The following is a 22,024-nucleotide window of genomic DNA, read 5'->3' as shown; positions in this document are numbered from 1 at the left end:
CACTGTCTCCTAATAGTTTCTTTATCTTGAGCCTCCTAATCAAATCTGGTTTATTACACAACATAATCTAAAATTGCCTTTCCCCTTGTGGGTTCAGCTGCAAACTGCTCTAAAAAGCCATCTAATAGGCATTCTACAAATTCCATCTCTTGTGCTCTACCATCAACCTGATTTTTACAATATACCAACATATTGCAGTCCCCATGACTATCATCATACTTTTCTTTTTACATGCCTTTTCTAATCTCCTATTGTAATTTGTATCCCACATCCTGGCTGCTGTTGTTGAGAATGGCCACAGGGGTACTTTGCATTAGCTATCTATCCTCTTTATCCCTAATAAACAAAAGGAATGCTTGCAATGCTCAGCAGGTCAGGCAACATTTGTGGAGAGACAATCAAAGGCCAGGTTGATGACCTTTCATCGGAATGGATGTTAAATGAGGCCCAAGATCTTCAGGCCCAATTGGGCAATAATTTTCTTCTTTGGTGAATGCCAGTGAGCCACGAGTCTTTTAAGCCAATCTGGTGGCTTCATGGACACCATTTCTATTAATGAGTAAATAATTCTGCAATACAAATCAAATTAACAAATACTCCTCTACTATCATAAGCATTCAATGTGTAGCTCTAAAACATTATGACTTCAGTATCACAATGATTACACTCCCACTTTCCAAACTATTATTCAATAAGGACTTTTTCTTAAAAACAATTAAAATGGATACAAATATCTATTCTTAAGGTGACTTTTCAAGATGAAAATCTTAAATACATGTACTACAATACAATTTTGAGTATATTAATTATTTTAGAAACTACACATACCTCCTAGTTCTTTCACATTGAGGATTGCATTCTGGAATGGGACAGCTTTAATTCTAAAACCTAAAGTCCAGGTAAGGGATAGGAAAGAAAACAGAAAAATTGCAACTTATTATGACCAAAAGTAGACAATAAAACATGACATTAGCTTCAAAGATGAGAATAACATTGCTTGCTACAAGTTTGTGGTGGGAGAGTAAAGCATTCGACTCTTTATACTGAGTATCAGTGGTCTGTTTATCTTTAACTTCCTAAGAGGTATGAAATTCTTCAACACCTCCAAAAAAAAGGCTTGCAGATCCCGAAGAGGAAACCACTAGGAAGGAAAAGTTCAACGAAAACACTAAATACTTAATTTAGTCTCAAATCAATTTCAGTCTAATTTTCCAGGACATTGGCTATTTGACAGAAAAACAGACTCTCAAACTAATGGATAGTCTGAAATGCAAATACTCCCTCTTTGCTGGGCCCCCTTACACGTTGAGCTTTCCAATACAACAGTTTAAGCCATTATGTGCTTTCACATTCTGGACTCCTGCTGATATTTTTTCACTGTGAACACCCTCAAGGGGGTATGCTATGTGCTGCAAGCAAATAATATTGTGACTCCTTTTAGATACTGTATGTTAACGCGTGTGCATTTCAGTTTCGATCCAATTCTGCCTACACTACATGGCATGTAGAAATATTAACATGCAGTCAGCACATGCTGCAATCAATTTAACATATACTCTAGACTTGCATCTCCAAACATCTTCCACAGTGCACAATCTCCAAAACTGAAACATTCCTAAAGACTTGCCCTAATTCCATAAAACTGGTTAAGCAGTCAGCCATAAGAAATTGAAGCTCAAAGAACAAGCTTATAATATCTTTCACAGCCTTAGAGCATTGCAATAAAAGGTACATTGACTAAAAATAAATATAAATAGTGTCACTATTTTATTCCTCTTTACAAATTGAAAACAAACAAGACTCGGAGTTCAAAGACAAAAACATTGCAATATTTTAAATTAATAAATAATGACATTACACATGGACATTAAGCTCCTAAAAAGATCATGGAATCAGAAAGTACGGAAACTGATCTTTTTGTCTTGCTATATCCATACATTAAGTACCCACAAAATGAATCATATATTCTAGCACTCGGCCTGTGGTGTTATGTTTTAGGTGATTCAAGTACTAGTTTACATACTTAAGTGTGAGAGACCCATCTCCACTACATCCTCAGTGTGCCCCAAATTCTAAAAACCCCTTTGCAGAACTCTACAATGGGAAGATATTAATACCACCTCCCTTATTGTGCCTATTGAATCTACATACCTTAGATTCCTTCTCTGCCTCCTCCACTGCAAGGGCAAGGAAAACAAATCCATCCTTGCCAGATTCTCCCCATAACTGAAAATGATCAATCTTGATCAACTTCCTCTGCATTCTACCCAGTGGAATCACACCTCCTATAGTATGCCAACAAGGACTGAAACAATGGTCAACTGTTTCAGCATTCACATGCCTTTATCAATGATTTGCAAACTTGCCCCACATGCTAAGTGATACAAAATTATATCATTGAGTGGTATAGCTATTATTTGTTGGTTATGTTTCCATGCAGTTTGATTTCCCCACCAGATGACATCATTTCTATATTTCAAGATAATTTAACAGGTCATAATGTTGTCATTTACTATCCAAGGAATGCACACACTATCAATGCCCAGACACTGGATTATAGCACTTCAGCAGCATGGCCACAGATTCATCAGATCTCATCAGCAACTGCAGAAAATGTGTCTGTGAATGTTTACATTTAGAGTATGGTTTCTGTTTTATTTTTGTCATTTTGGCAGTGATAATATAAACTAAATGGCAAAATTTACAAAACAGATTGACAAAGATGTTGCCCAGACTGAAAATTTGAAGCTATGAGCAATGATTGGATTACATAATGTTGTTTCCTTTGGAACAGAATAGAAGAGGACACAACTGAGATATACAGACTTGAGAGGCTGGATAGAATAAATAAGAAATAATCATTTCTTGGTTCAGAAACCAAGATACATAGATTTAAAATAATGAACAGGAGAATCAAGAGATGTGGAAAGACTTTCTCATCCAAGTGTTAGGGGTCAAGATTTATCCCTGGGAGAGGAATAAAGGAAGTCTTATAACACCAGAACTCTCAGAACACTTAATTCTTTCTGAAGAGATGTCCCCTGGTGGGCCATGAACATAGTGGAAGATGGGATTAGATTGCAGAGCCATTTATCAACCAGTACTAATACAATAGGTTGAACTTCAAGTAAAAAAAAATTACAATGCTGTCATTCAATTTAGTTTAAGAGCTATGATGTATGTTGCAGATGATCAAAATATCAGTCAGGCCATAGTTGGAGTACTAGGCATAGTTCTGGTTGCTACACTACAGGAACATTGTGGCATAATTAGGAAGAGTGTAGGAAAGATTTACTTGAATGCTGGTTGGAATGGAGGCTTGAGTAGTATGGAGACAAACTGAGATGGATTAACTGGTTTTATTCTTACTGGAACATGGGGAGGCTGATGTAGTATTTTAGAAGTTTATAAAATCTTGAGATCTTGAAAGATATAAATAGGGTAAAATGGTCTCTTCCCACCCCCACGCCAAATGGGTCTGAAGATGGAGGTCAAGGTTTGAGGTGAGAAGGGAGAAATTTAAAACTACATTCAAGAGCAAGTTTCAGAAAGAATTTACCTCAAAACAGAGGAAAACTAAGAGCAGTAGTAGATCATTTGGTTTTTGACACCTGATCTGTAGAAGCAATGTTTCAAGTCAACCAGGACTACTATCACCTTTACTTTTCACTGCTACAATGGAAACATTATGAAAGTAATGTTAACAGATAACAGGAGGAATTCAATTGATCCTAAAACTCTGAAATAAAATTATAAAATATTGGGAACAGTGAAACTCTGACAGGATGGGGGTCAAGATTAGCTTGCTGAAAAACTGAAGCTACATGTTTCATATAAAAACAAATGAGAAGTGCACATCTATAAAATGCAGGTCATAGTTGTAAAAAGATGTCCAGCCAAAAAGGCCACTTTTCTTTCCCTAATTACACAGTTAATGTTATACCTACAATTCTGGTATAACAAAACTAGAACAATGATATCTCCTTTGTGCTATCTTTCCCTTCCCTACATTTTCTCTGACTTACGAGTAATTTGTTTTCTTACTTTCCAACTTCTGAAAAGCCTTCCTTCAATGTGAAATACTAAAATGTTTTTCTTTCCACAGATGCTGCCCAAGCTGTTGAGCATTTCCAGCATTGTTTTCATTCAGGTCTCCAACATCTCCCGTTTTGTTCTTTTATTTCTGAAGACAATGGAACTCTGTCTGGGGATCTTGACTATTCTGATTTTAGCCTACACTTTGAAAGTGAATACTAATAAATTTAGTGAAAATGAATGACATCTTTGACTCAACAACTAAGCAAACAAGTAGCTGAGCCATCTTGTGTGGAGCTATAGTTAAGAATGCTGGACCTTTTCCCCAATAAGAACATCTCAGAAGTTAAAGACAATCCAAACTATATGTCCATAAAAGATCAGAATTTTTTTGATAGGAGGGATTGTAAATCAAATCCTGTATCAGAAGGTAAATATAAAATTCATTGGGAAATAGGAAGAAGTGCTCTTTATAATGCCCCAATAATCCAATGCTGGACAACTGAAGGGAAGGACAAAAGGGAGACATGGTAAAAAGCAGTACAGGAAGATAAAGTCATGCAGTGCAACAACTATCATCAAAAAAAAAATTACTGATCTGTATTAATGCTGCACTCTTGAAGGAAGCCATTTGAAGTACAGATGATTTGGTGAATGAATCACCTCCTTAGTCATTTGCCACCAGTATTTAAAAATGACACCACAGGCATTGCTCCCATGCCATTAAAATTTATGTTTGCTCATCAGACTTCAGTTTACACATTTCTACAGCTATGTATTTTATACATAATAGAACAATTAGTGAATTTCTTACCTGTTGTGGGTATAATACTGTCAGTACTTTCACTACAGAGCTGTGTAAGCAAACTTGACTTGCCAGATCCCGTAAGACCAACGCAAACAACATCATATTCTGTTCGTGGTGAAGGTGGTCCTTTGCAGCACAAGGTTCGAAAACACTTTGGAAAAGAAGAACATCTTTAAAAATACATTGTTTTGAAAAACTGGATTCCAAGAGACAGATTAAACTTAGCAATCATGAAAAAAATTTACGATTCTGGAGAGAAAATAATTCCATCATTTTTTATCATCCTATGGATTCAACATATGTTTCCCTTTATGATGTTTAGATTTACATTATCTGTTTTTATTGATTCCTATATTCCCAACAAAACCATCCCGTTTTCCCAATTTCCTTCTGTTCCCTTGACTAAGTAAAAAGTTACATTGATGTTTTGGATTTATCTGTACTTATCATACTGTATAGTAGTCTAATTTTGCTTTAATTCTCCAGCCTAATCAACTGATTTTTGCTATTCGACTCTTTAGCTCACAATCTCCATGCTGACTTAACTGGCCTCATTTGTTTACTGTCTCAACATTGACTTGTATTAAACAAAACATTCCTTTATTGCAAAAAAATATCTGTTTCAGAAGAATTAACTCAATTTGGCACCAAGCCACCTAAGTACAAGAAGCTGAAGATGTGATAAGAGGGAAGATGTATGAGAAAACATCTTAAAAGACAGAAGAGGAGATGTGGTCAAAATCTAAGGAATGATTTCCAGAGTTTGGGGCTGAATAGCCTGAAAACATGATTACCAGTGGTATTGTGATTAATGGGGGGGTGGGGGGGGGGGAGAACGGAAAAAGTACAGCAACCTAGAGGGCTTATTGAGTAACATGTTAGGGATCTGTTTCTAATCCAGATTTCCAGCCTCTTCCCTAGTTCTGATGAAGGATCACAGACATGCAATATTGATAGATTCTCTTTCCACTGATGTTGCCTCCCATACTATCTTTAATTTCAAACTGCCAGCTTCCGTAGTAGTACTTTTTTAAAATTTTCAGCCTCCAAAGAATAGTCTACATAAAGTTCTGGCAGATGAGACATCAATCTGAGCCCCAAGGCAGCCAAAAGAAAGCACCTGGCAATATTTTGAAGAGATGAGGAATTGTCCCATTTACCCAGACCAATGTTACTAAAACTACATAATTACAGCAACTAAGCTTTATAGACTATTAGGCCATTAAGTACTGTGAAACATCCTATGGTTATGTGAGTGAGTTTTTTTTAAATATTTCAATTGATTCAGTGCTAATATCCATTCTTCAAGAAAATACTGCAAACCAGCTCACAAGAGAAACTCTCTCTCCCCTATGGAGTTATATAGCAAAGTCAATTTAAAAATGTCTTATTGGACTAAAACAACTTTTCCTGTTCCCTGGAAGAGCAGCCCAAATGTCCAGAAGTGGGTTTGTCTTCCCACGGATATCGATTTAACTGTCACTTTCACATCAATGGACTGTTCACTCTGCTGGATTTGAGAAAGCCAACAGGATTTTTATGCATCATCAGTTTTGACATAAAAATTTCAAGAGCATCTTGAAATGGATAACTTGGTCTCTTTATTTGTCCCTTTCTAGATGAAATCAAATTTTGCATAGTCATGTGGAAAAAGTTACTGTTTTCAACATTTTATAATACTAGTGTACGACACAAAATCATTTTGAAACAGGTAAATAACTGAAGGGGGTGTCCTATCAAACTACAATAGTTAGTGCAAGTAACATAAAATTTGGAATATAGCAAACACTCCATTGGTACAAACTCAGTCATATCATTATGAATTTGTTCATCCTTTTTAGCTACCAAAACTTGGGAAATCCTTCTCACTTAATGCATCAGTATTCATAATTGCAATCCTTGCAGTTGCTTAGGTCCCCAACATGTTTAACCTACCAGAAGTCTGACCAGCTTGGCTGGATTGTTATCCCAACTAAACATAAAAAGCTATAGCAAAACCAGAGGGGGAAAAGACAGTATTCAGAGATAAACGGTTGCTGCCTTTTACACAAAGTGCAGTGACAGAGCATGCATGAGAGACTAGCAAGAAACATAGTCAGAACGACATCATTTCAAATTACTAGGGAACAAATATCTTCTTAGTTCTCTGCCATTAAGGCAGCAAAACTTTTTAAATGCATTTACTGATACGAGCAATTTGCCTGAATTCTAGAGCATAATCTTAAGGGATAAATTGTGCCTGCAATATTGCATTCAAACTTAATTTCCATGAAAGTGAAATTTTACCTCACTTTAACCATAGACACTGCTGAAAAATGCATTTTATGTACTTTTATTTGTAATCATTATTTTTTCTTAATTACATTTATCTGTGGTTGGCCCTTCACACATTTAAATAAGCCAAGGGTTCTGGTATTATGAGTTTAAATGTCTTGCCAAAAAAAAGACAAATCACCTCATTGTGTATGCATTCAATGAATCAGATACCATAATATTTTAAACTGTACATTTAGTAAGTTCCAAGTTACACTTCGACTTTCCCTTGGATAAAATGGTAGAAATCTTAGATCAAGCATTGAAGTTGATTCAAAAGAAGTAGACATTTTGCATGAGACAGTTAATCTGACATCACCTGCTTTGTGAACATGATGTTTAAAGTTCTATTCAAAGAAAATTATCAGAGTACACTCTAAGAATATATATGTTACCACATACTACCATGAGATTCATTTCCCAGCAGGCAAAAAAAAAAGAATTTTATGAAAAACTATACAAGAGCAGACCAAAATTGACAACCAAAGTGCAAAAGAAGTCAACTGCAAATAAAAATAATACTGAGAACACAAGTTGTAATGAGTCCTTAGGTGATAGAATCAGTTCAAGTAGTGCTGAATTAAACCATCCATGCCAGTACAGGACCCTGATTGATGTAGGGCAATAACTGTTCCTGAACCTGGTGGTGAGGGATCTAAGGATTCCATAGCTCCTGCCTGATGGCAGTAGCGAGGAGATGACATGGCCTTGGATAGTAGAGGTCTTTGATGGTGAATGCTACTCTCTTGTGCCAGCACTCCATGTAAATGTGGTTAGGGAAGAGCTTTGGCTGTGACAGACTATGCTGTATCCACACTTTCTGTAGCTTTTTCTTATTCTTGGGAACTGGTGTTTCCATAAAAGTCCATGATGTAATAATTTAGGAGCTCTCTAATGTGCATCTACATACATTTATCAAAGTGTTTTGTTTTGTCCATACTGCACCAACCACTGCCACTGGGCTATAAACGTGCAGGAGCAATGTGTGGTTAAGTGCTTTGCTCAGGGACACACACGCTGCCTCAGCTCAGCTAATGACCTTCAGATCGCTAGCCCAAAGCCTTAACCACTTGGCCACATGCTGATGACATGCCAAATCCATACAAATTTCTGGTGCATTTAACTGGCCTATCTCCTTCCAAACTAAAACAAACAATAATATGGAGTACAAGTGAATGGAATAGGTACTTAAGAAATAAATTTCACTTCAAGGCTCTACATATAATTTTCAGCACCACATTCAATGATAAATTCAAAGCTATACAATTGCAATTACATAGACAAGCCTGAAACTGGACTGTTTAAGTCAGAGAAATAATTTCCAGTGGCTAAATAGTCAATGAGTAGACCCGTGACTGACAAATAAATCACCAATAATATTACAGAAAGATATTTGGAATATATTGACAGGTGGTAGATACAGTTTGAAATACAGTCTTCATAACTTAATCAAAGAAACAATAAGACATGAGAGCAGAATTAGGCCATTCAGCCCATTGTCCACTCTGCCATTTCATCATGGCTGATCCTGGATCCCATTCAACCTCATTCACCTGCCTTCTCCCCATATCCATTAATGCCCCAACCAATCAAGATTCTATCAACTTCTGCTTTAAATGTACCATCAGACTTGGCCTCAAGCACTGTCTGTGGCAGAGAATTCCACAGATTCACAACTCGCGAGCCAAAAAAATTCCTCCTCACTTCTGTTCTAAAAGATTGCCCCTCAATTTTAAGTCCGTGCCCTCTAGTTCTGGATACCTCCACCAGAGGAAACATCTTCTCCACATCCAATTAATCTAGTTCTTTCAACATTCAGTGGGTTTCAATGAGATCCCTCACATTCTTTTTAATTACAGTACAGGCACAAAGCTGCCAAGTGCTCTTCGTATGTTAACCCCTTCATTCCTGAAACATCACAGTGAGCCCTCTCTGGACGCTCTCCAATGACAATACATCCTTTCTGAGATACGGGACCCAAAACTGTTGAGAACACTCCAAGTGCACCCTAACTAGTGTTCTATAAAGTTTTAGCATTATCTCATTTTTATATTCTATTCCCCTTGAAATAAATGCCGACAGTGCATTTGCCTTCTTTACCACAGACTCAACCTGTAAATTAACCTTCTGATATCCTGCACAACGACTCCTAAGTCCTTTTGCACCTCTGATGCTTGAATTTTCTCTCTATTTATCATACATTTTCAACACTATTCCATTTGCCACTTTTTTGCCCATTCCTCCAATTTGTCCAAGTCCTTCTGCAATTGCATTGCTTCCTTGGAACTACCTACCCCTCTGCCTATCTTCGTATCACCTGCAAACTTTGCAACAATGCCATCAATTCCATTATCTAAAGCACTGACACACAATGTGAACAGTGAGGTCCCAATACTGACCCCTGAGGAACACCACTAGTCACTAGCAGCCAACCAGAAAAGGCCCCCTTTATTGCCACTTGCTGCCTCCTGCCTATCAACTATACTTCTATCAATGCCAGTATCTTTCCAGTAATGCAATGGTATTTTATGTTTAGCAGCCTCCTGTGTGACAACTTATCAAATGCCTTCTGAAGATCCAGGTAAATGACATCTCTGCCTCTCCTTTGTCCACCTTGCTTGTACTTTGAAGAATTCCAAAAGAATTGTCAGACAAGATTTCCTTTTACAGAAAACATGCTGACTTTGACTTATTTTATCATCAGTCTCCAAGTACCCTGAAACCTCATCCTTAATAATGGACTCCAACACTCTCCCAACCACTGAGGTTAGGCTATCTGACCTATAATTTCCTTGCTTTTGTCTTCCTCCCTTCTCAGATTCACAATACAGCAATAATATTTTGGGGTTTGAGGAAAGTGTAAGGGAGTAGCATGAATGCCCTTCAAATTGCTGGCTCAGAGTTGCTGCAGCGACTGGCCTCCAGAGCTGTACAACTGTAAATTCCACAATTCTGTAAAGGTTAGGTCAGTGACAAAATTAGTGGATGGGGGTTGTTTCTTAAATAATTTCCAGGAGGAACTTGATAAGACTACATCGAGATTGAAGATAATTTGTTAAGTTGGCTAGCAAAATAGCTACTGACAGAAGACAGAAAGTAGGAATAATTGACAGTCACTGAAATAGGCAAGTTGGGACTAGTGGGATATGATTACGGCCACAACTTCACATCACATTTATAAATGATTCACCTTCTGGGGTAGAAAAATAATTTATCAATGGTACATTTCAGAACCTGGGCTTGGGAGCATCAAATTACTTATGATTGAAAGAAATAATAAACTAGACGGCATATTGAACTTAGTATCTAGCTAGAATTTAATAACCAAAATCAAGGAGTACAATTTTCCTGCACATTTCTTTATTTCCTTTTGTAAATCAATCCTAGCAATCTCCTAGTTAAGCTGAACTAAAAAGGCTGGGCAAAATGCAAAAAAGGTATTTCAGTAAATGGTAGTCCCATGGGCAAAGTTTCACATGACTGGTGCTGTAACACAAGAGTTTTATACATACAGGATGCATACCCCTGTCAAGAATTCATAAAATAAATATCTAAATTGAGGAATAGCGGTACAGCTATATATAGCCTTGTTTAGATCACATCTACTGGTGTACCAGTTTCTTCCAGAATTTGGGGAGAATAAAACGTGGGATTAGTTTAGGCGTATAACGGTTGGCATTGACCTGATGGACCAAAGACTGAGTTGCCATATGACAAGTATATCCTTAAGACAATATGAGAAAGTTAAAAGTTCGAAGTACACATCTATGGTGACCAATGGGAGATTCACAATAGATACAAAGAAACAACAGAATCAAAGGCTACAAAGACAAATAATATGCAAAAGATGACAAATTGTGCAAGTAATAAATAACATTGAAAACATGAGTTGTAAAGTCCCTGGAAGCGAGTTCATAGGCTGTCACAGAGTCAATTCAGTGTTGAGGTGAGTGAAGTTCACTCTGGTTCAGGAGCCTGATGGCTGAAAGGTAATAACTGTTCCTGAACTTGGTAGTGTGAGACCCAAGGCTCCAGTAACTCCTTCTCAATGGCAGCAGTGAGAAAAGTGCATGGCCCAAATGAACTATAAGACATATCCATCTTTGATGACGGATGCTGCTTTCCTGCAACAGTGCTCCTTGTAGATGTGCTTAATGATGGGGGAGGCCGTTTCTGTGATAAACTGCATCCACTACCTTTTGTAGACTTTCCATTCATGGGCATTGGTGATCCACACAAGATGCAACCGTCAGGAGAAGCTTGTCAAAGTCTCAGGTGACATGCCGAGTCTTCGCAAACTTCTAAGTAGGGTACTGTCATGCTTTTTCTTTGTAATAGCATTTACAGTACATTATTGTTGCAGGACAGATCCTCTGAAATGAGCACACTGAGGAACTTGAAGTTACTGACCCTCTCCAACTCTGATCACCTGATGAGGACTGGCTCATTGACCTCTGTTTTCCTCTTCCTATAGACAATAATCAGTTCTTTGGTTTTGCAGATGTTGATTGAGAGATTGAAAATCTGGCCGAATGATGCCAGTAAAGCAATCTCCCTCCTATATGCAGATACATCACCAGCTTTAACTCGTTTAACAGTAGTGCTGTCAGCAAACTGCATGTGAGGAAATTGAGGATCCAGTTACACAAGGTGGAAGAGGCCTACGTCTCAATACCTGTACACACCAATTGTTTTTGAGCTCTCACCAGGGCTCAATTTCTGAGTACCAATGTTGAACAATACTTTTCAACACTGGTACTCAAAATTTCCGACAACACAAGGACATATCATTTGCCTTCCTAACTGCTTGCTGAACCTAAAAGCAACCTCAAGCGATGTGCTCAAGTATAATTGTGTGTCTCTGAAACAAAAACTACTTTCTATTTAAAAAGTACTCAGCTTTTCTATTAACATGGATGTTCACACATTTTTCCTCATTATGTTAAAGTACCAAATTTACTGATGGCATAGAGCTAGGTGATGATATGCATGGACACATCCCTAAACATTCTCTACACTTGCACCTTTTATCTCTTTCATCAATACAAATTGAGCAGCTGGAGAGCCATCACTAATCCATGTAGTACCTCACTAGCCACAGCTTCCCTATCCTAAGATGACCCACTCTTCTCATTTCTAACCAAGAACATAAGTAGGAGCAAGATAGGCCATCTGGCCCGTCGAGCCTGCTCCGCCATTCAATAACATCATGGCTGATCTGGCCACAGCCACATGTCCACCTACCTGCCTTTACCCCATAACCCTCAATTTCTCTACTATACAAAAATCTATCCAACCTTGTCTTAGATATACTGAGGTAGAATCCACTGCTTCACTGGACAGGAATAGGTGGCCTCCGGAAAATCCCACTTTTTGTGATGGACATAGTGAAGGTGCTCAAAATGGTCCCCCAAACTAGGTCAAGTTTCTCTTGTATACAGGAGCCCACATCAAGAGCACTGGATACAGTAAATGAACCAACAGATTCACAGATGAAGTGTCACCTCACCTGGAAGGACTGTTGGGGCCCTGAATGGGATGGGGGGGAGAGACTGGCCTACCTCGGGGAAGCAACAGCGGCCGCGCCTCTGGCTCACGGTCCTGAAAACAGACTACAGGGAGTTAGGAAGGAAGTTGAGAAGCAGGACCTCTAAAGGCAGTAATCACGGGATTACTGCCTGTGCCACATGACAGTGAGTATAGGAATAAAGTGAAGTGGAGGATAAATGCACGGCCGAGGGATTGGAGCAGAGGGGAAGGATTCAGATTTCCGGATCATTGGGACCTCTATTGGGGCAGGCATGACTTGTACAAAAAAGACAGGTTGTACTTGAATCCAAGGGGGATCAACATCCTGGCAGGGAGGTTTGCTAAGGCTATTGGGGAGAGTTTAAACTATTGCTGAGGGGTGGGAACCGGACTGAAGACATGGAGGAAGGGGCAGTTGGCTCACAAATAAAGAAAGCTTGCAGACAGTGTGAGAGGGAGGACAGGCAGGTGATAGCTTGGACCAATGGTTTGAGATGTGTCTATTTTAATGTAAGAAGCACTATGAACAAAATGGATCACTACTTGGAACTATGATACTGTGGCCATTACAGAGACTTGGATGGCTCTGGGGCAGGAATAGCTTCTTAGAGTGCAGGCTTCAGATATTTCAGAAAGGATAGGGAGGGAGGAAAAAGAAGTGGGGGTATGGCACTGATCAGAGATAGTGTCACGACTGCAGAAACGGAGGAAGTCATGGAGTCTCTGTGTGGAAGTTAGCAACAGAAAGAGTGCTTTAACTCTACTGGGTGCTTTTTTTTTTAATACACCACCCAATAGTAACAGGGACATCGAAGGCAGATAGGGAGACAGATTCTGGAATGGTATAATAATAACAGGGCTGCCGTGGTGGGTGATTTTAATTTCCCAAATAGTGATTGGCATCTCCCCAGAGCAAGAGGTTTAGATGGGTGGAGTTTGTTAGGTGTGTACAGGAAGGTTTCCTGACACAATATGCAGATAAGCCTACAAGAGGAGAGGCTGTACTTGTCTGGTATTGGGAAATGAACCAGGCCAGGTGTCAGGTCTCTCAGTGGGAAAGCATTTTGGAGATAGAATTGTGATCACCATCTAATTTACCATTGCATTGGAGAAGGATAGGAACAGACAAGTTAGGAAAGTGTTTAATTGGAGTAAGGGGAAATATTATCAGGCAGGAAGTTGGAAGCGTAAATTGGGAACATATGTTCTCAGGAAATGTACAGCAGAATGTGGCAAATGTTCAGGGGATATTTGTGTGGTGTTCTGCATAGGTACGTTCCAATGAGAAAAGGAAAGGAACCATGGTGTACAAAGGCCATGGTAAATCTTGTCAAGAAGAAAATCTTACAAAAGGTCCAAAAAACTAGGTAATGATAGAGAGCTAGAAGATGAGGCTAGCAGGAAGGAGTTTAAGAATGATTTTAGGAGAGCCAGAAGGGGCCATGAGAAAGTCTTGGTGAGCAAGATTAAGAAAAATCACAAGGCATTCTACAGGTATGTAAAGAGCAAGAGGATAAGACATGAGAGAATAGGATCAATCAAGTGCGACAGTGGAAAAGTGTGTATGGAACCAGAGGAGGTAACAAAGATACTTAATGAATACTTTGCGTCAGTATTCACTACAGGAAAGAATCTTGGCAATTGTCAGGATGACTTACAGCGGATTGAAAAGCTTGAGCATATAGACATTAAGAAAGAGAGTGTGCTTAAGCGTTTGGAACGCATAAAGTTGGATAAGTCTCCAGGACTGGATGAGATGTACCTCATCTCATCCCATACTGTGAGAGGCGAGAGAGGAGACTGCTGAGCCTCTGGCAATTATCTTTGCATCATCAATGGAGATGGGAGAGATTCCAGAGGATTGGAGGGTTGTAGATCTTGTTGCCTTATTCAGGAAAGGGAGTAGAGATAGCCCAGGAAATTACAGGCCAGTGAGTTTTACTTCAGAGGTTGGTAAGTTGATGGAAAAGATCCTGAGAGGAAGGATTTATGAACATTTGGAGAGGCATAATATGATTAGGAATAGTCAGCATGGCTTTGTCAAAGGCAGGTCATGCCTTATGAGCCCGATTAAATTTTTTGAGGATGTGACTAAACACATTGATGAAGGTGCAGCCATAGATGTAGTGTATGTAGATTTCAGCAAGGCATTTGACAAGATACCCCACGCAAGGCTTATTGAGAAAGTAAGGAGGCATGGGATCCAAGGGGACTTTACTTTGTGATCCAGAACTGGCTTGCTCACAGAAGGCAAAGAGTGGTTGTAGATGGGTCATATTCTGCTTGGAGGTTGGTGACCAGTGGTGTGACTCAGGGATCTGTTCTAGGACCCCTTCTCTTCGTGATTTTTATAAATGACCTGGATGAGGAAGTGGAGGGATGGGCTAGTAAATTTGCTGATGACACAAAGGTAGGGGGTGTTGTGGATAGTGTAGAGGATTGTCAGAAGTTACAGTGGGACAACAAAGTAAGCAAAGCTGGGCTGAGAAGTGGCAGATGGAGCTCAACCCAGATAAGTGCGAGGTGGTTCATTTTGGTAGGTCAAATATGATGGCAGAATATAATATTAATGGTAAGACTCTTGGCAGTGTGGATGATCAGAGGAATCTTGGGACCCAAGTCCATAGGACACTCAAAGCTGCTGTGCAGGTTGACTTTGTGGTTAAGAAGGCACACACACACACAGTGTATTGGTCTTCATCAACCGTAGGACTGAGTTCAAGAACCGAGAGGTAATGTTATGACTACATGGGACCCTGGTCAGACCTCACTTGGAGTACTGTGCTCAGTTCTGGTCACCTCACTACAGGAAGGATGTGGAAGCCATAGAAAAGGTGCAGAGGAGATTTACAAGGATGTTGCCTGGATTGGGGAACATGCCTTTTGAGAATAGGTTGAGTGAACTCAGCCTTTTTTCCTTGGAACAACAGAGGATGAGAGATGACCTGATAGAGGTGTATAAGATAATGAGAGGCACTGATCATGTGGATAGACAAAGGCTTTTCCCCAGGGCTGAAATGGCTAACATGAGATTGCACAGTTTTAAGGTGCTTGGAAATAGGTACAGAGGAGATATCAGGGATAAGATTTTTTTTGGTACGCAGAGAGCGGTGAGTGCGTGGAGTGGGCTGCCAAGAATGGTGGCAAAGGAGAATATAATGGGGTCTTTTAAGGGACTCCCGGATAGGTACATGGAGCTCAGAAAAATAGAGGGCTATGGGTAACTCTAGTTATTTCTAAGCAAGTCATGTTTAGCACAGCATTGTGGGCCAAAGGGCCTGTATTGTGCTATAGATTTCCTACATTTCTAAATTTAAGGGCAGGGTGGAAATTGAAGGCAAAATTGATGAAATTGACATCCTCAGCATGAATGCAGGAAGCAGCACCAATGCAATCGTCAGTGTAGCCTAGGAAGAGTTGGGGAGCGGTGCTGGTGTAGGTTTGGAACATAGACTATTCCACATGCCTGACAAGGTAAGCATAGCTACATATTGCCCTGGTCCATCTTGTTCTTCCACCAAGCGAACACCCGAGGGCAGCACCGAGCAAACACAAATAAACATTGCAACACTTCGCCAACTACTGGCATCAGGCTAACTGGTAAAGTCAGAGAGTTAATCATAGAGTTATACAGCATGTAAATAAGCCCTTTGGTCCATCACACTCACACTGACCATTATGGCCATCTATACTAATCTCACTTACAACATTGATTCTATGTCCTACTATATTCTGTTTAAGTATTTGTCCATATACCTCTTAAATGTTGTTCTTGTTCCTGCCGCCACCACCTTTCTGGCAGCTCATTCCAGAAACCATTTACTCCTCAGACACCCTTTAAACTACCTCCCTCTCATCTTAAACTTATGTCCTCCAGTTTTAGACATCCTTAGCATGGGATGGAGACACCAGCTATCTATCATATCTATGCCTTGACTTGTGGCCAGAAGGACAATACAGAGAAAGCTAAAACTGATGCCAGAGATCCATGTCATTTTCATCAACAGGCTTGGAACACAAACAAGTATCTATCAGTTTTCATTTTTGTTTTTGCAAAAGACAACAGAGCCACTGAGGATCATTCAAACTGACTCCTCTTTCACATGAGCACAAATAAAAAATGCAAAAAAGGAAATTAAAATAGTAAAGTTGCCCAGCAGCATAATTAGTAGTGCTCTGTCTTCCAGTTCTAATGATTAGACTGTGAAGCTTGTATGTTCTCCCGATTATCAGGTTAGTTTCTCCAAGGCAGATTTGTTCCAAAGTGGATTAATAAATTAATTAGCCAGTCTAAAATTTCCCCCAGTGTTTAGGTCAGTGGTAGAATTTGTTGGAGATCCAGCTGTCTGATGGAATTGTGAAAAATAGGTTACAGATTACAGCCAATATTACTGGGGAACTGGGACTGTTCTATGAGCCTTGATGGACTGAAATAAACCCTTGGCCTCCTATATGTTAAAGACAGACAAAACGTTTAATTTGGGGATGAAATGGAAAAACATCAAGAAGTGAATTCGATTGAATGTATGTTGCCTCCCTGGTGCAAGGGTCAAGGATGTCTCTGAGCGGCTGCAGGACATTCTGGAATGGGAGGGTGAACAGCCAGTGGTTGTGGTGCACATAGGTACCAATGATATAGGTAAAAAACGGGATGAGGTCCTACAAGATGAATTTAGGGAGTTAGGAGATAAACTAAAAAGTAGGACCACAAAGGTAATAATCTCTGGATTACTACCAGTGCCACGTGCTAGTCAGGGTAGAAACAGGAGGATATTTCAGATGAATACGTGGCTTGAAAAGTAGTGTAAGGGGGAGGGATTCAAATTTCTGGGGCATTGGAACCAGTTCTAGGAGAGGTGGGACCGGTATAAACAGGATGGGCTGCACCTGGGCTGGACTGGAACCAATGTCCTAGGGGGAGCATTTGCTACTGCTGTTCACAAGGCTTTAAACTAATGTGGTGGGGGATGGGAACAAGTGCAGAGAGACAGAGGGGTGTAAAATGAGGGTAGAAGCAAAAAGTAGTAAGGTGAAAAGTAAAAGTGGCAGGCAAGCAAATCCAGGGCAAAAAGCAAAAAGAGCCACTTTTCAACATAATTGTATAAAGGCTAAGAGTGTTGTAAAAACAAGCCTGAAGGCTTTGTGTGTCAATGCAAGGAGCATTCACAACAAGGTGGATAAATTGAATGTGCAGATATAGTTGCACATATATGAAAACGATATAGTTGGGATCACAGAGACATGGCTCCAGGGTGACCAAGGATGGGAGCTCAACATCCAGGGATATTCAATATTCAGGAGGGATAGACAGTAAAGAAAAGGAGGTGGGGTTGCATTGCTGGTTAGAGAGGAGATTAACGCAATAGAAAGGAAGGACATTGGCCTGGAGGATGTGGAATCGATATGGGTAGAGCTGCATAACACTAAGGGGCAGAAAACGCTGGTGGGAGCTGTGTACAGGCCACCTAACAGTAGTAGTCAGGTTGGGTATGGCATTAAACAGGAAATCAGAAATGCGTGCAATAAAGGAACAGTAGTTATAATGGGTGAATTCAATCTATATATAGATTGGGTGAACCAAATTGGTAAGGGTGCTGAGGAAGAGGATTTCTTGTAATGTATGCAGGATGGTTTTCTGAACCAAAATGTCGAGGAACCAACTAGAGAGCAGGCCATTCTAGATTGGGTATTGAGCAGTAAGGAAGAGTGAGTTAGCAATCTTGTCGTGCGAGGCCCCTTGGGTAAGAGTGACCATAATATGGTGGAATTCTTCATTAAGATGGAGAGTGAGATAGATAATTCAGAAACAAAGGTTCTGAACTTAAAGAAGGATAACTTTGAAGGTATGAAACGTGAATTAGCTAAGATAGACTGGCAAATGATACTTAAAGGGATGACGGTGAATATGCAATGGCAAGCATTTAAAGATCGCAACAGTTGTTCATCCCAGTTTGACAGAAGAATAAACCAGGGAAGTTAGTGCACCCATGGCTGACAAGGGAAATTGGGGATAGTATCAAGTCCAAAGAAGAAACATATAAATTAGCAATAAAAAACAGCACACCTGAGGACTGGGAGAAATTCAGAGACCAGCAGAGGAGGACAAAGGGCTTAATTAGGAAAGGGAAAAAAGGATTATGAGAGAAAGCTGGCAGGGAACATAAAAACTGACTGTAAAAGCTTTTATAGATACGTGAAAAGAAAAAGATTGGTCAAGACAAATGTAGGTCCTTTACAGTCAGAAACAGATGAATTGATCATAGGGAACAAAGACATGGCAGACCAATTGAATAACTACTTTGGCTCTGTCTTCACTAAGGAGGACATAAATAATCTTCTGGAAATAGTAAGGGACCGAGGGTCTAGTGAGATGGAGGAACTGAGGGAAATACATGTTAGTAGGGAAGTGGTGTTAGGTAAATTGAAGGGATTACAGGCAGATAAATCCCCAGGGCCAGATGGTCTGCATCCCAGAGTGCTTAAGGAAGTAGACCAAGAAATAGTGGATGCATTAGCGATAATTTTTCAAAACTCCTTAGATTCTGGATTAGTTCCTGAGGATTGGAGGGTGGCTAATGTAACCCCACTTTTTAAAAAAGGAGGGTGAGAGAAACCGGGGAATTACAGACCGGTTAGTCTGACATCGGTGGTGGGGGAAAATGCTAGGGTCGGTTATCAAAAATGTGATAACAGCACATTTGGAAAGAGGTGAAATCATCGGACAAAGTCAGCATAGATTTGTGAAAGGAAAATAATGTCTGACGAATCTTATAGAATTTTTTGAAGATGTAACTAGTAGAGTGGATAGGGGAGAGCCAGTGGATGTGGTATATTTAGATTTTCAAAAGGCTTCCGACAAGGTCCCACACAGGAGATTAGAGTGCAAACTTAAAGCACACGGTGTTGGGGGTATGGTATTGCTGTGGATAGAGAATTGGTTGGCAGACAGGAAGCAAAGAGTGGGAGTAAACGGGACCTTTTCAGAATGGCAGGCAGTAACTAGTGGGGTACCGCAAGGCTCAGTGCTGGGACCCCAGTTGTTTACAATATATATTAATGATTTAGACAAGAGAATTAAATGCAACATCTCCAAGTTTGCGGATGACACGAAGCTGGGCGGCAGTGTTAGCTGTGAGGAGGATGCTAAGAGGATGCAGGGTGACTTGGATAGGTTAAGTGAGTGGGCAAATTCATGGCAGATGCAATTTAATGTGGATAAATGTGAGGTTATCCACTTTGGTTGCAAGAACAGGAAAACAGATTATTATCTGAACGGTGGCCGATTAGGAAAAGGGGAGATGCAACGAGACCTGGGTGTCATTGTACACCAGTCATTGAAGGTGGGCATGCAGGTACAGCAGGCTGTGAAAAAGGCAAATGGTATGTTGGCATTCATAGCAAGAGGATTTGAGTACAGGAGCAGGGAGGTTCTACTGCAGTTGCACAAGGCCTTGTTGAGACCGCACCTAGAGTATTGTGTGCAGTTTTGGTCCCCTAATCTGAGGAAAGACAGTCTTGCCATAGAAGGAGTACAAAGAAGGTTCACCAGATTGATTCCTGGGATGGCAGGACCTTCATATGAAGAAAGACTGGATCGACTAGGCTTATACTCACTGGAATTTAGAAGATTGAGGGGGGATCTTATTAAAACGTATAAAATTCTAAAGGAATTGGACAGGCTAGATGCAGGAAGATTGTTTCCAATGTTGGGGAAGTCCAGAACGAGGAGTCACAGTTTAAGGATAAAGGGGAAGCCTTTTAGGATCGAGATGAGGAAAAACTTCTTCACACAGAGAGTGATGAATCTGTGGAATTCTCTGCCACAGGAAACAGTTGAGGCTGGTTCATTGGCTATATTTAAGAGGAAGTTAGATATGGCCCTTGTGGCTAAAGGGATCAGGGGGTATGGAGGTACAGGTTTCTGAGTTGGATGATCAGCCATGATCATACTGAATGGCGGTGCAGGCTTGAAGGGCTGAATGGCCCACTCCTGCACCTATTTTCTGTTTCTATGAAGCAAATATAAAAAATGAGATAATAGATGAATCTAAAATAGACAAATGATTGTTAAAACTCTATTCTAAAATTCATCTACCCAAAAAACATGAAAACAGTTCCAGTTCAATACAGGTGTCCCCTGCTTTACGAAAGTTTGCTTTACGCCACTTCGCTTTTATGAAGACCTACATTAATACCTGTTTTTGCTAACCGAAAGAAATCCAAAGAGGATTTCTGCTTTTACGAAAAAAGTCGCCCGCTTTAAACTTGTGTTTACCCTGAGAAAGACTACCGTGATCGTGAAGCCTTGTGTGTGCACATGTGCATACGTGCCTATTAGTTTTCTACAAATCGGCTTTTGGCCGAATCTTCCCAACTCTGGTAAGAGAAACTACACTGTACAGACATTATTTCTACTTTATATAGGCTGTGTATTTATCATATCATTCCTGCTTTTACTATATGGTAGTGTTATTTTAGGTTTTATGTGCTATTTGGTATAATTTGGTAGGTTATTTTTTGGATCTGGGAATGCTCTCAAATTTTTCTCATATAAATTAATGGCAATTGCTTCTTCGCTTTACACTATTTAGGCCTACGAAAGGTTTCATAGGAACGCTGTACTTTCAGATAGCAGGGGAAACCTGTATAAAGAATGCACTCCACTATCAGGATGCCAATTTTCCACATGAAATGTAAAACGTATATGTTCTCTGTATCCTCATTGATTTGGTCTGTGGTGTATTTTCTGAAAGGAATTGAAATCTTTATGGTGAACTGGTCAATATTTATTCATGGACTCCAAACAGTTAGCATCAGATTTGCAGGAATTGCAACAACAACTAAGCCTGTTACCCACCTTTATTCTGGAAAAATATTCAGAAACCAAATCCACATAATGTCCGAATTACTGCACTGTCATGAAAATATGCTGGTGCAATATATTTCACCACAAAACAAAGAATGCTTGAAGTAGTCAGCATATCACATACTTAATATTTCAAGCTGGCAACATACCTCTTTTAAACTTCATGTTAAACTAGCATAATAAGAATGAACAAAACTTGATCATACATTGAAGATTCCTATTTTAAAGTGATCAAGTCTGGCACATTTACCAAAGAATATCTAAGTGAGAAATTATTAATTTTGATAATTTACTTATAAGAAAGCGTTCTGAAAACAAAGGTGCCACATCTTTTACAATTAATGAGCAAACGTATTGATCCAGAATCATTGAATAATGCAGTGAAGCCTTAATATTAGGACCAAATATGCCCATGCAGGAGGGAAGAATCTGCATAAGCTATACAAATGAGTTTTTTACAAAATACCAGCAGT

General features: G+C 39.7%; 1 protein-coding gene across 1 annotated transcript in view; it reads right to left on the bottom strand.

The window, feature by feature from the left end:
• Positions 1 to 22,024, bottom strand: part of LOC132404865 (ADP-ribosylation factor-like protein 15) — a 221,281-nt gene that overhangs the window by 135,811 nt on the left and 63,446 nt on the right. The window contains exons 2-3 of the mRNA XM_059989426.1: positions 4,850 to 4,994; positions 829 to 888 (exon numbers count right to left, since the gene is read on the bottom strand). Of these exons, the coding sequence (XP_059845409.1) occupies positions 829 to 888; positions 4,850 to 4,994 (205 nt within the window). The remainder of the gene's footprint in view (positions 1 to 828; positions 889 to 4,849; positions 4,995 to 22,024) is intronic.

The sequence above is a fragment of the Hypanus sabinus genome, chromosome 14 (assembly GCF_030144855.1).
Source record: "Hypanus sabinus isolate sHypSab1 chromosome 14, sHypSab1.hap1, whole genome shotgun sequence".
NCBI lineage: Eukaryota > Metazoa > Chordata > Chondrichthyes > Myliobatiformes > Dasyatidae > Hypanus > Hypanus sabinus.
The sequence above is the reverse complement of the archived record's forward strand: the minus strand, read 5'-3'. Positions and strand labels throughout refer to the sequence as shown.